This window comes from Grus americana, chromosome 19 (genome assembly GCF_028858705.1).
Source record: "Grus americana isolate bGruAme1 chromosome 19, bGruAme1.mat, whole genome shotgun sequence".
NCBI classification, from domain to species: Eukaryota; Metazoa; Chordata; class Aves; order Gruiformes; family Gruidae; genus Grus; species Grus americana.
The window spans coordinates 8,882,015-8,897,101 of NC_072870.1; the positions used below are offsets into that span (position 1 = coordinate 8,882,015).

General features: G+C 44.3%; 1 protein-coding gene across 4 annotated transcripts in view; it reads left to right on the plus strand.

Annotated features, from left to right (window-relative positions):
* The window catches only part of VPS53 (VPS53 subunit of GARP complex), a 68,845-nt gene that overhangs the window by 2,535 nt on the left and 51,223 nt on the right, over positions 1–15,087 (plus strand). For 2 of the 4 annotated variants that reach the window (XM_054848073.1, XM_054848074.1), the window contains exons 2-4: positions 460–540; positions 1,644–1,693; positions 2,518–2,584. In XM_054848073.1, the coding sequence (XP_054704048.1) occupies positions 460–540; positions 1,644–1,693; positions 2,518–2,584 (198 nt within the window). Of the gene's footprint in view, positions 1–238; positions 372–459; positions 541–1,643; positions 1,694–2,517; positions 2,585–14,857; positions 14,865–15,087 lie in introns of those variants that run through there. The other 2 variants (XM_054848075.1, XM_054848076.1) reach the window with 2 other exon arrangements.

A 15,087-nucleotide genomic window follows, 5' to 3' on the forward strand; every position in this document is an offset into this window, starting at 1 on the left:
TATTACGCGGTTGTGAAAAGCAAATCCTCCATCTCTCACCACGGGGCCTTGCAAAGCCCAGGCAAAGATAAGGGCCATGCCTCAGCAGGGGGGTTCATTTTCAGACAACAGCAGAAGCATCAGAATCATTTGGGATGTAAAATTAATGGCTCGTGTGTCCCGGGAATTCCTTGCACATGATCGATTGTGTCGGGGCTGTACGTGGAAGCATGCGTCTATATTATCTGTGTTTATCCAGGCTGATATCCACAGGAATTTTAATAGGTCAGAGACCTCCAGAGCACGTAGCTGCTTTACTCCTCAGCCTGACTGCTCTCTGTGCACGCTTGTTAGAACAATGCTGTGAAACACAATTGGAACTGGGTGCTGAGGTAATTAAAAGTAGTAGATACTGTGTAAAGTTACAGAAATGAATGGTAATGTGTTATTGATTGTGTTTGTTTTCCTCACTCTCTTCAGGTATTTCCAAGCCAAGATCCTCTGGACAGAGCAGATTTCAACGCTGTGGAGTATATTAATACTCTCTTTCCCACTGAGCAAGTAAGTAGCGCTCACAGTACGTCCCTCTCAGTGCGAGGGGTAACCTGATAGTAAGTGACTGAAGACGTGTTTAAACCTGTACCCAAGCCTTTTCTTTTACACAGTAGCACAAGTAGTAAGATTATAACAATAATCACTTCTTAAATTCGCGTCTCATGAGGTTCACTGTCATTATGTAGTTTCTTTCCACCCAAAGTGCTTGCTGCATTAAAAGTCCTGCTTTGATCTGTAGAAATAAATTCGTTTTCTATATAGAGGTTTCTCTTGCAGTAAATTTCATAACTTGCCGTATATTAATCATTGGTAAATCCTCAAGGGTTTCAGCCAAATAAGGCAGGTGTTGCCTGTGAAATGTCACTAGAGAGTCATCCATGTTTGAAACCTATTGTTGCTTTTAAGATGTGAAGAACAAGATTGCTGTGGGCTCATATCCGTACTTTGTCTTTCCCAGATCAGCCCCAGGGGCAGTTTTGGACTCAGCTATTGCAAAACGGAGGTGTTTCTGCAGCTGCAGATTGGGTTGTGAGGCAGCTCCAACATTTACTGTGTTTAAGATCCTCTGCAGCACCAGCTTTTCTGGCTTTCAGCTCTTTCTAGTTTGCTGGTGATGCTGGCTTGGCTTTTATCCCTTTGCCAGTAGTGGAGAGCTATTTCCCCTCCAACACCCTCACTACTACAGCTCTGGCAGCAGCCAGGCCTCCTCCACCCCCTGTGCTGGGTGTCTGTACTCTGCAGGAGGGTCTCTGGCCAGGGAAGGCGAGGGCTCTGTCCCCATTGCCCACTGGAGGTCACTGTCACCACGGCGTTTTGGGAGCCGAGGCAGGGCTCCAGGCACCCTGCTCAGGGCTGGGTGGGAAGCGGGGAGCCACTGGGACCTGCAGGGCTGCACCCTGGCCTGCCCTGGCTTTTGCTGCTCTTTGTTATGTGACCTGAGGAGCAGCTAAGTTGCCACGTGTCTCAGTTCCTCCATCTGTAACGCAAAGTCATCTCTCTCCTCTTTGTAAAGTGCCACGCGTGAGAAAGTGTTAGGTATCACAGCTGATGTGTATCATGGTAAAAGGTTCCCTGTTTCACTTCTCTGTGGTTTTTTTTTCATGTTATAGTCTTTGGCAAACATTGATGAAGTTGTGAACAAAATCAGATTGAAAATAAGGTAAATGTTTCTTCTTTTCATTGCATCTCAGGTGGCGAGTAGTCTGCTTGTCACCGAGGCTTCATAAATATAGCCTTTTTACTATAGCTGATAGGAATTAATCTGCTTAAAAGGCATGAACAGGGTCACTCTCAAGTCCAATAGTAGGACAGAGACAAAAATGACTCCCTGTAATAATAATTCCTTTTTATACTTTGCCCCTATTGTATAATATGTGCCTTTCAGGTTGTTTTAGCTGATGGGTTGCAGTTAGAGCTTTGAAAAAACAATGAACTAAGAATCATCAAGTACCAAATTTTAATACAGCCTGAAGGCTGAGAGAGCAAACTACCCAGAAGATTTGGTTGCTGAAAAAATTGTTCTGTTTGTGAGGTCAAATTAGCAATTGTAAAACCTTTCATTTTATATTACTTTTATTGTCATTATGGTACTGAAAGTACAAAATAAATATAAGTGTGGAGGAAATACTTAAATTTTCTGTGCAGTCTGGAATTACCAACCTGAAATGATTGAGACAGCACTTTAATATGTGGAAAGTGGAAACGAAAACAGACAGGGGAAAACTGACAATGTTGTTTAAGAGAAGAGAAATGCAAGAAGCCCTAATTAAATTAGGAAATGGATTTTTATTTTTGCAACAGGAGTTTTAAATTATCTAAGATAGTGGTGTCCTACAGAGAGAGAGAGGGGGGAAAAAAGTGAGTTTAGCATTGGTAGCACCAGCTTTTTCATTTTAAATCTGTTCTGTAGCTCTCAAGGTTCCCACAATTGTTTGGGTCAGGCACGTAGGGAATGAGTTTGACATTGTAGATTCTTTTCTGCAGGAGGTTGGATGACAACATTCGAACTGTAGTGAGAGGACAGACCAACGTGGGACAGGATGGCAGGCAGGTACGTGCATCTCATCTCTGGTAATGCCAGGGGTTCTCATCTTGTGATGATAAATTGAGGAATGGCTCTGGCAGGCAGAAAGCCACACACATTGTTAGGGAGGTGTTTCTGCTGTCTCTTACACTATTGACTTTGCGAGCTGCTCCCTGAACAGCTGTTTTAGCCTGCTTTCTGATCACCCTCCAAAGGGAAATGAATGAGAAATTGATTTAAAAATCAAAAGCAAAACCAGGAGGCTTGTGGTTGTGCCACTCCGAAGCTAATGATAAAATGAACAGGGTTAAATAGGTACAAGCACATTTGGTGCTGAGTAAGGATCAATAAAACACTATTTAGCCTTTTAACTAGGCGGTTTGCTGAAGTGTCCTGAGTTGCTAGTGACTAAGCTTGATGACTGACTGCCGGTTCATCTTGCATGTCTTACTCAGCTATCAGGTTTTCGCTTCTCTTTTGTTTGACAGAAGTGTTTGCTCGGAGCGCAGTATTGAACAGCACGGCCATGGTTGCAGAGTTTGCGAACGCTGAGCTTGGTCCACGTGCTATCTGAGTTTGAGGTATTGCCCGGTGCTGCTGTATTTCCTGTGTCTGTTGTGTTTTAGACCAGGAACATTAATGCCTTGAATCGTGAGTCATTCTAGTTTCCTCAGTGTCAACACTGACTCATTTTTTTAATACCAGATTTAAGACTAATTTGCTGGGATGGGGTAGTCATTCCCTCACCAGCATGGCTGGCTATATTTTCCACTTCTTGCTGCAGTAGCCATTGGTGTGTATTTCTAATCCTACCTCTGCCCCAGAGTCTGTGGCATTGACTGAATTATTTAACTTGCCTATGCTTTTGTATCGCTTTCAAAAAAATGTGAGATGCTTACCTCTCCTAGCAGAACTAGTTTAATGCTTGATGGTTGCCTGAGTACTGCTATTAAACTGTGGATGTGCTTGGGATGTGGCATACCTGGGAGTGGTTGCTGCCTGTAATCGCTGTGCAGGGATAAGACAAGAAATCAAGTGGGGAGGCAATTACAGAAATTGAGGAGGGAGTGGAAACTAGTGCAGTACTTGGAGACTTTGGGTATGATTGGAAAGCTGGTGCTGTTGTAACTTTTTGGGCCCATTTGAGGTGACAAATTCAGAGAAGAACATAAAAAAGTGGGATCAAGAAGAGTTGTGGGTGAGAGTTGCCTGGAGCACCTCAGGACTTGCAGGCCCAAAGGATGAACATGGGGAGCGATGAACAAAAGCAGTGCCGCGGTCAGCTGTGCTTGTAGGATAACAAAAGAGTCTCTGTGCTATGGAGATTTAGCAAGCTTTGTTTAGAGTTTTGCCTTATGTCTGTGCTTTCTCACTCTTTAATCCCTTTGAAGTTCTCCAAAGCATGTACAGACGGACCTGGACAGTACCCTGCTCTGAAGTACCGGGGAGGCAGATCTGTCTGTGCAGCCCTTCATTTAGTTTGGTTGTAAAGGAACCAATTTAACTCCTGTCCAAGTAAAAACCTTCAAACATGCATGTGTTTCTGCAGGGCATCTTTCAAGTGGCCTGGAGCTGCAGTTAATCACAAATATTCCTGTATTTAGCTGTGAATTTTCTCATTTTCCCTCACTTTGCTGCTTTGCAAGGTAGAAGCAGACTTTTAAGACAGACGTCAGAGCTTGCAGTTGCATGGACTGCATGGGCTAAGGCCAGACAGTCTCCCAGAAGCCTAACAGTTGTGTCTTACTTTGAGATCCTAACAAATACCGAAACCATTCAATTATTGAAAGTATTAGTTTTCTGGTTAAAAAAAAATTGTTCGTATCTGAAATGCTGTGAGTTTTTTCTTTCTGCATTTCTAATCCAAGTCCACCATTTCACACTTGTATGTGCATTTCATATGTGAATTACTGGAACCAGGCTGTTAGAGTGGCAGGACTTGGCTGGGTCTTGAAGTTTAAAGCAGTAAAGGAGCGTCAGCAAGCTCGGGCCTTGCATCTTAGCTGGTCAGAGAGACCCGCTGTGGAAGAGGTCATCTTACAGTGCTGGGGAATGCTTGAGTTGCATTTCAGTTTGAGATGAAATTTTATATTTGTCTTGCCAAAACCAAACAGAGCAAACCTAGAAAAAACATTTGCTGTTCCTGTCACTCCCTACACTGCTTTCTCTGAGTAGTGTATCCTGTGTGCTAGCTGGGGAAGCAAGGCAGCCTTTTTCACAGGACTGCTCTGTTGATACCCAATTGTGGGGTTGAAAACCGTGCTTTTCAGCTTCAGCCGCCTGTTCCTGTGCTGAAGAGTGCCTTTATTTTACCAGCGTATTCTCAGTGGAATCAAGGATGCTTAGAAATTCTAGAGCAAGAGGCCTGGCTTCTCCCATGTGGACAGGAAGGGTTTCATTTTCCAATGTATGGTAAGAAATTGTTTTGAAACAACTGAAAGCAAGGTGCCTTTAAGACAAGCCAGTGCTCTGCTAGGAAGGGAGTCAGTGCCACTGAAAGGGGCTTTTTCCCTTATTTACCTTTTCTGGTAGTAGTTTGGTCCCACAGTAAAATTAGGCTCTTTCTTCTACTGATCTTTTATTCTTATAAATTTGTAGGAAATTTGTATCCTCAAGACCAGTATTTCCCTGCAAAATTTGATTGAAGCATACACATGGATAGATAGTGTCGTTCTGTGCACCTCTCCTTTAGGAAGCCCAGGATGAAGATCGTTATTGCGTTTTATCATGCTAACCACAACTTCAAACCACCCTTGATTAATAGAGACAGTTGGCAAACAGCTTTTGCAATAGGTTTGAAACAAAGCCTAAAACCTGCCACAGCAAAAAGTTTAATCTTCAGATACTTTTTCCCGTTTATGTCACTTTCCTACCGTATGAGATGTCTATAGCCTGTAGTACACAGTACGTGCAACAGACTAGCTTCTGAAAAAGCCGTTCCTGTCTTTTGACATGCTTCCATCCCTTGACATACTGAGGCCTGAGAGCAACAATGCAATCTATCGTGTCCTTGAAAGTGTGTGCTGTAAATAAAAATACATATGAACTCTGATGATGTAGCTGCTTAAATTTCAGTGCGAGCTCAGGATCCTGTGTATTTATTACAAGATTGGACTTGGAAGGTGTTTTGCAAAAGCCTCTTTCCTTGAGTTGGATTCTCTCCTAACAACTCATGATACAAGCTTTAATCAGCGTTTGCCAGAATTGCCTGACTGTGTGTTATCGGAGCTAGAGGAGCCGTTCTTGCCTGGAGAGTAAATAATAGTTATCATAAACATCCTTTTAATCTCTGACTTCCTTCCAAAGGAAACATGAACCTCAGATGCAGTGGTAGAAAAAAAAAAAGTTCTTGTTTAAGTCAAAGCAAGCCAGGAGGGGCTTCCCTGCTGAGCCCCTGCTCTGGTGTTGGTGTTAGCTGTGCTCTGCCTGCCTCGGGTTTCGTGGGGAGGCAGAGCTGCACACATGAGCAGTTGCCACCCCTGCTGCCCTGGCAGGTGAGGGAGTACCGTGTGCCATGGTGCAGAATCTGATTCAAGCAGAATCAGATTCCCGTGGGGAATGTGCAGCTCATCTTTGGCTTTTCCATCAGCCTTAACTGCCAAACGTGGGATTGGGAATCTTGCGTAGGCTGCCCAAATCACTGGAACCTGCCATCAACCTATCTAATCTCTTTTTTTGGTAGAGATTTTGGTGTTTGGAGACCAGTGATACCAGGCAGGCTCCTAGAAGTCAGACTAAGGGTATTTAGGCTTTAACAGCTTGCTGTCTCTTGGGGAAGGGGTCATGTACCAACAGCCCAGCAAAGCAGCTGACGTCCCTCTGGCGTGGAGGAGCAGTGCTTCCCTTGTTGAGAGCTGCACCTTCGCGGCCATCCAGGAGAGGGGAGCCCAGCCTTGTTTTTGAGACCAGGGTAACGTTTTGCTGATAATTGATGGTGAGGGAGTGCTGCCAAGGGAGACATGTCTGAATAGTGCTGCATGTTATTCTCCCAGTTAGAGCAATCTAAATCCCAGTCGGACCCCGTGGGGAATATGCAGTGTACAGCTATGGAAACATGCTCTCCGTGCTCCTTAAGGAACAGGAGTCCTTAGGGATAGCAAGTTCAAAATCCTAATGGCAGATCCAGCCACTGTATTCCCTGTGATCGAGTCTCCTGTCCCGTCTGGCTGGTAATGATGGGAATAACACTTCTGTGCTCCACCTGGGTGCCGAGATGATTGAGCAGGTCTTCAAGGTGAATTGTAGGTATGAGAAGGATGTAAGAGTAGCTTTTTATAGTCAGTCTTTAACTTTTAAACTGTTTCCCAAATAGTCTTGATCACATACACATGTTCATATAAAATAATATTTAGGTGTCTGAAAAAGTGAGATTCTAAATCTAAAAATAAAGTCGATCAAGTAGATGTGGCCCCAAAAGAGTTATTTAAGCAGCTCTACAGACAGGAATGCTCCCTTCTCCACAAAGCGTAACGTTTCTCAGTTCAAAGCATCTGCCTTTTTGAAATTTTGCCCTAGAATTTCCTCCAAATGCAAAAGCCTTAAAATAGTCTGGCTCATTTGGCTTCCCCTTCCTGGTGCGATATTTCAGTAAAATGTGTAGACAATACCATGAACTTCAGAAATTATCTCACTAATGATCCTTTTATGGGAGGAAACAACAGTCGTGGGTGGAACATTCCTCTGCAGGGCGTAACAAAATTTTCCTTGGGAGTCCCAGACTTGGGCTATTTTGGATGCCTTGGGAGAGGCTGGGAATGCAGGAGCTGCTGTGGTTCACTTGTAACAATATGCGGTTCAAGCTGCGCCTGCAGTTTCTGGGGAGCCAGTGCTATCCGATTTTTCCTCTGGAAGGTTTTTCTCAGAGCTGCTGCTGAACTGGAGTCTGGGCTGACCTTGCGAAGAGCTGCAGTCCAGTTGTGGCATAATTTCCTCTCTGCCCTAGGGTGTAGTATGAAAAGTTCCCATAGATTTTTCCACTGAGCATTTAACACACTCCGTACGTTTTTATTTGTCACTCTTGTGTTTTTTTCCTAAGCCTTCTGTGTAGACTGGCTGTAATTTTTTTGACAGTTGCTGACATGCCTTTACTGGTGGTTTGGCTGAAGCTGCTTCACCTATCAGGCTTTTGTCCTTGTCATAAAGTAGCCTCTGTGTTTGCATCCTAGTTTAACCCTTGACAGTATCTGTGCAACCAGGACGTGGGTGCCTGGGTCAGTAAAGGTGAGGCAGCTTTGTACAAAGCCTGTTTCTGAAGGAATCAAGAATTCAAGAGGAATCTCAAGATTTGTGGCTTTATAGTTTGAATCTAAAGAAAATACTTTTTTCTGTTATCTCTGGTCCATCCTTCCCTTCCTGCCCTGTGCACACATGTGCATAAAGGAAATGACTGAAATTGAATGAGTAAAGACTGTGTTTTAAAGAAAAGATGGGTTTATCACTTAGTATTTCCTACTATATTAGGGTCCGGCTCAATTAGTGCTAGAACGAAGTTAAGTGTTAACGAGAAGAGAAAAGGGATGTTTTCTGGGCTGAGAAAAGCCTGGCATGTTTCTCATGGCTGAAGATACTGGTTGATAACTTGGATTGCTTTGGTTGGCTCCTGCTTTGCTCCATGAGAACAGTAATATATTTTTTTTCATAACTACAGCAGTGTAAGAAAAGAGATGGCAGCTGCTGTGGTTAAAGAATACATTCACGCTGCCCAGCCTGAACCCGGCACAGCAGTAGACCATTCAATTAGCCATCCCATCCTTTGGTAACCAGTGCTGTCCTTTCTCCTTGCATGTATAAATAAACATCTCGGCTCTGCAGCTGCGGGGAGGTTCAGACTGCTTGCCCTGCCCTGCCCTGCGTGTGTGCTGCAGCGTCTGGCAGCATTTAAGCCTGTGGAAGGATGAGGATGTGTCTGGCATAGGAAAATGCCCACAGGTTATTGGGTTTGACAAGGTCATAGACGGAAGTATGCGAAATACTTTTTTTTTTTCTTTTTTCCTTTAAATAGAGATCAGGAAACACTTTACAGAATCAATATAGGGAGGAAGAAAGAGATGAAGAAGGGCGGTGAGCAGAAGTGTTGCAGGTGCTGCACGTGGCAGAGAGCGGGGTACTGCCCTGCTGATGGGGTTGTCCCGGCTCCTCAAGTGCCTGTTTAGCCAGTGGTGTCCTGGGCTACAGGGCAGCTGGGGATGGTGTCACTGGAGTAACGGCTTGTCCTCTCAGCTCTGCGAGTGCTGGGTTACTGGCAGTGTCAGCCTGGCAGGCAGGGAGGTGATTTTGTGTGCTGTTTGCATAAACACGCTTAATAAGCAGCACTGTTGCTTCAGCCTCTCTTCTTGCCTCCACCTGTTTGTGTGGAGGTGGCTTTTTTGGCTACAGGTTGTATTTCACGCTAAACTGAGGTACTCAGTGCTTTCAGATCTCCTGCTGTAGGCACTTTTATTCCATTTTTTTATTTATTTAAATGTAAGCTCACTTTCAGACATCAAATTACATGCCACTTCCTTGGCCGCAGTGCCCAGGTTCAGCTCATGTGGTTGGTGTCGATGTGCTCTGCTGCTGGGACAGCATTGACTGCCTTTGCCTGAGCCTGAAGAGCAGACAAGGAAAATCACCATAAGGCTCTTAATATCTAATTAAGTCTAAGTCTATAAAATATTTGGGGGCTTTTTTGTGTCACAGTCCCTGATGTTGTAGGCACCATCTTTCAATTACGTTCATTCTCTCCTGCATGGCTAAGCTTTATCTCCTGTGTTTTTGATGAATGGGTCATTATTCTGAAATATGAACAGACTAGTGTTAGATTTCAATACATTTTTAGATGGTGAATGGACGAGGGTTAAATATTGTGTCTTAAACTGTGTAATTTTATATATTTAAAAAAAAAAGGGTCATGCCACAGATTCTGTAAGACTCCAGTCGAGTGATTAAAGTCCCATAATATTCTTTTGTAGCCATTGAATAATAAACAGAAGTTGAGCTGCCAAAATAAATAAAAAGTGAGTTTCATTTAGAGTCATTTCCCTAGTGAATTATGACAGTTGGACAATGTCCTTCCCATCTAAGAGACACAGTGCGCTTTTTCTAGCCTAGAATGTGTTTATTGAAAAGGGTTTCAGGTGAATGGCATGCCAAGAAGAAATAGTGCTGTTTATTATCCTTCTGGCTACTGGCCATGAAAACTGGCACCTGCAACTGTATGAAGAGGTCAGGCATAACTTTTGCCATCTGCTGCAAAGCCTGGATCAAGGCAGAAGCAAGTCTGAGCTTGACCTTGCCTTGTGCTTCGGTATGGAAAGGCAGGGGATGTACCCTGCCGCTGTCCTGCAGCCCGAGGCTGCAAACCGGATCGTGTTTTGTGCTGGCAAAAGGCACGTTTGCTTGCTGGTGGCGTTGAAGGCACTGTAAGCTGCAGAGTAAGACCGGGCTGTTCCACAGCCAGCGCTGTTTGGTTTTGATGCCAGCAAACCGAGAAACCCAGCCTGAAAATAGAAATCCTGACAACAGGCAGGAGATTTTTTTCTTACTGTGGATCTCTTTTTTTTTTTTCTTTTCTTTCTCTTTTTTTGTTGTCTCACGTTTTCAGTGCGTGGTAATGTTTATTCCTGCTGTGCTACCTCTGTGCTTACGGCAGGTGAACTGTCAGCATTTCCACTTAGAAATCCCTACTTGTAGGGTTCACGGTGTGATTGTCCATTCCCCCCACCTATATTTTGCCTCTAAGGTCTCAACCTGAACATGAATTCATCTTGCAAAATCTGATGCAACTTGAGTGGTTGCCAAACTTGACCCCCCATGGAAGTCAAGCGTGACTCTGATACTGCAAATATGACCGAAATGCTGCCTGCAGCATGCAAACTCATCAGCAGACAAATTGACTGGAATCCCTCAGTCGTTTACAGACTTCCTAGGCAAATTTAGTGTGCAGCGCTCCCAATCAAACAAAGACCAGGTGGCCCGGTGCTGGAGTGGAGGATGAGCAAAGGAGCGGACGTGCGTCACTGCCTCCGGCAGCCAAGGGCAGTCGGTTATTCGGCGCTGGAGGAGAGGCCCGGCGAGACGAGGTGTGTCATGGGCACAGGGACGTGCAGCAAACGGCTGCAATCGGGGTGTAAACAGAAAAGAAGGGCTGAAACTCACAGCTTTGCTATTCTGGAATAAAGGAGAATAAGGGAAATAATAAGTGTCTGCACGGGGAAGTTTTTCCGGCATGATAATAGTGTTTAAGCGTTGAGCGTGGCTGGGCGTGGGGGAAGGCTGTGGCCGTTCACCTGCCAACGGAGAGCCGCGTGACGAAGCTGTGGTAACCCACTGTGAGGTCTGAGCGTGATGAAGCTAAAGGCTTTGCCAGAGGGTTGTGCAACTTGCACAATTAACGTTTAAATGGCCATGCCACTCTGGTGCAAATTAGATGCATGACTGTAAAACCTGTGTAAAATTACTCACTGGAGCAAGACCACTATAACCACTGTTGCTTACGGCACTTCACCGCCTTCCTTCTGCAGGCACCGGTGCGCAGGGCTGGGCAATGCAATGGAAAATGACAGCTCAGAGGGGTGCTGGACTGGCACAGGAGTGGCGTTCAGGAGTTAAACCGCAAGGTTTCAACCAGCACAACCTGGAAGTCGCCTCTCGCTTCAGCCTCTGTCAGTGTTTGTGCACCTATTCAGAACGTGGGGTTTGATTTCTAAGCCTGATTTGGGGGGTTAAGTGAAGGGGCAATAGTAGCAATTTTAAGCTTGGTGCAGTGTTGGACGTAATCTGCTTTTAAAGTGTCCTGTGCAGCCTTAGTGGTTAGGACTGGAGTTGATGACAGAAAACTCTATTCTTTAGTGACAGTTGTAGGAGTTATGTAGTATTTGATGAACTCTTAAGGTAGAAATCTGCTAAAATCAAAACCAAGTGTGATGAGCCCTTCAGGTTTGTCTGCTCAGGGAAATTAGCTGTCGCCCTGCCCTGACAGACAAGCCCTCTCGGCTTTAGCTGCAGTGGTTTATCCCTAGCTGTAAAACTTAGAGTTTTCTCTAAAATGAAATCAGGCTGAGAATCAAAGTATATTTCTACCCTTTCTCGATCTGGAGGGACTCATTTGTATGAGGTTTTAGCGGCAGAAATTGTTAGGCTGGTCACAGTGTGCAAGGGTTCCTTTGAAATCTCTGCAGCTGAGGCTCCTTGGAGAGTTGGGGATGGGAACTTATTTTTAGTCATGGTCTAGATTTTCATTGATCTGGGTTGTAAGTGTGGCAGCAAATGAAAGAAGTATTAACGCTTTGTATTCAAGAGTGGGGAGCGATCCAGGAGCATTAAATTCTCAGCATCCTGACCACTGCCCAATTTGTAACATTAAAAATACATTTGGATGCTGTGAATTTGGCAGATGTGTCAAGTGTCTATAAAATGCTTAGTAGAGGGCAGCTTTCTGATGTGAGTAATAACATCCAATTGAAATATATATTGGCTAGAATCAAATAAAACTAGCACGTTTCTAGCACACCACCAGTGAGCATATGGAAACTATCGAGGTACTTTAACCATTACTGGGGACAGAACAGTGATAATGCATTTAGGCCCCGAGCTCAGGGTTTCCCAAGCAAGCAAACCTCCTCTGAAAATTTCCTTTTTCCCCAGTAAAGCAACATTTTGTAGTAACACATGGGCCTCTCTCAATTCCTGTTTGCCTATTTCCTAGTACTTCAGTATTTGCTTGCACAAGGTTCCTGATAGGATGAATAAAGAGGTATTTAAAAATCAACACACCCGCTAATGAGACAGCGCTGCCTGATGGGAGCGATGCGACAGCTCCGTGCCCGGGCTGGCAGGGGAAGGAGGAGGCTCTGTCCGTCTGCAGCGGCTGTGGGGATTTGGAGATACGGACTGTAATTCACTGAATTGTTTTTTTTGCCTTGAATATCGTCGCTAGTGCTGGGTTTGTGTGTGTTGATAACAATCTGGTACTGTAAATCGCTGGAACATAACCTTTTGAAGGATGCATCACTTCAAAATTAATTAATTAGATGCGGTCTTTTCCCACCTCTCACTTGGGTGATTTTCTTTCCTCCTTTTGCTGCTTGGAAGATCTCATGCAAAAAGGTAACACAAGTGATGGTGTGCAGGCTGACCTTAGAAGTTGCTTGGGATAACGCCAAAGCTATTTTTCAGGCACTCTTAGTGATTCATGGTTTAGCTCTGCTCCCTATTGTTTCATACTGGTGCGCTTGGAGTCTTTTCCCGTTGCATCTCAAGGTGAAGGAGGTTGAAGAGCTGTAGCTGATTCATGTGCTACGCTTTTTCTCTCCAGCTTTGGAGAATTTGTTGAAAACCCATGTAGCTCACTGTCTGCCCAGCTTACCTGGGGTCTGGCTGTGCACTACAGAGTTTGGTCTTCCAGCTCCTGTGCATGGCTTCTCAGTCTCCTGCATTTCTCCTGCTGTTAACACGAGAGTAGGGGAGCTCCCACTGCATAAATAGAGGCTGGCTGAGAAACAGGGCTGGCTAAAAATACATCATGTTCTTAAACTGGAAGATCCCCCTCTGTGTCTGTCCCCAAGAACTGTGTTTTGGGTCCCTGCTTCTGCAGGCGCTGGGGCCGTACCTCCCCGTCGCACCCTGCCATCGCCTGCTTCCCTCCTGCAGCCGGGATGTGCTCCTCAACCCGCACCGGGGCAGGAGATCAGACACGCTACGCTGCAGGAGGAGGAGGAAAGTGATACGTAGCCGAAGCCCGTCCTGTGTCAAGCACTCTGGAGTCCGTCACTCTTGTTGCTGGTCCTGCCCCTCTTTGCTAAATTTACTGTTGTGGGAGCAGCTGGGGTACCCTGGGGACAGACGTTACGGAAAAAGCCTCGGACATTGCTGACCGATGGCTCTGCCGCTCCCAGGCAGTCGAGCCCTATCCGTGCCGTATTTCTCAGCTGGTGCCTGATGTTCAGGGACCTCAGAGGTTGCATAAAGTCTAATAAATAATGCTGACGGGTTAATTGTAGCTTGCAGGCTCAGTTGTTGATTAGGGTCATATGGTGTTTTTCCAGTACGTCGCAACCTTAATTTCAACATCCCTGTTTCATATAACCACAACAGATTATGTATCAAGTCTCTTTATTTATTCATGGTCCTCTGCCCCTGAAATGAACTGCTGTTGTAGGAACAGAAACACAATAAATTAACTTTTGTATACCGTTTGGGGGTGCATCCATTTACGTGTTTCCCAGTTGCACTGGCAAGGAAACCAATAAATTAGTAATGCAAGGTGAACCCTGAGTCAAGCCACAGATGTGAGATTGCTGGATGTCGTTCGTTGTGTAAACCAGTTATGCTGGAATAAGAGCAATTCTATTCTCTTGATATTGTTTTGGGTTTAGAATTTCTGTCCAAAATAAACCATCTCTTAATAAAATAATAACAAAAGCAGTAAGAAAATGCTTTTAAAATTCATGATTTGCTGTCTTCACGGGAGCAGGGAGTGAAGGGAAATGCATTCTCCGCAATGTAGAGCGTAGCCTTTAACAGGGCTGTGGTTTCCCCTCTCCTGTTTTACAAGTGAAAGAATAATCGTTAGATACATGAATAAACTTCTGTGTTACACCCTGAAGAATTAGACCTACTTTCATGCCCTGAATGTTGGTTTATTATCCCTTAATAACGAACACCATTTATCAAATATGAGGTGTTTTCTCAAAACTGAAATTTGTATTTCCTTGATTTTGCTCTTTGCTTTACTTTGCCTTTACGGTGACTAGGAAGGTGAAGGGTTTTCTCCATTACTGGTTAGTTTTCTTTATTTCCTTTCTCTATGTGCAGTATTTTGCTTTCAGATGCTGCAGTTGGAATGTTACAACCAAAAGGGTTTAATTAATTTCTTTAAAAAGAACCATAAGACAGTTTAATTGTAGGCTTTGTGCAAGAAGTAACACTTTTCATTCGGTTCAGGACTTCCCATCGGTTCTACCTGACTAGTGCTCCTTGAATTAAAAAAAAAAATATTTTCACGCACTGTTACTTTCAGCAAATCTTATGTACATTTGAAGAAGTGTTTTTAATCGCTAAATGTAAATTATATAAAACCCAAGCACATTGATGAATTAGTATGTTCTGACTCAAGGAATATGCAGCTCTTTTTTAGGAGAGCAGCTAAAGATTTATGTCTTAATGACTAAGCAAATTTTAAGAAACGAAAGAAGTGGTTATGAGCAATTCTCATTTACTCAGTCTGTTAAGTTTCCTGTTGAGTTCTGTGTGTGTTTTCTTTTAACAGTTATGGAAACGTGTCCCCTTCTCTAAGAGATGCGATACAGAACTTGAACAGGATGGCAGGTGCTGTTCGGTCTCTCCCCAGTCATGTTATTTTTCACAGCAGCAGGAGACCACAGTTCTTTAATTCATCAGATGGGGGCAGAGCACATGTTGTCTCGTTCGTGTTTTCCCAGTCTGCAAGGAGGTAAAAGCTACAAGTGTCAGGACCAGGTGATGACACCAGTTCACCTTATTTTTGGCAGTTTTAAGTGTACAAGAACAAAATCCCGTTTTACTTTGGTCAG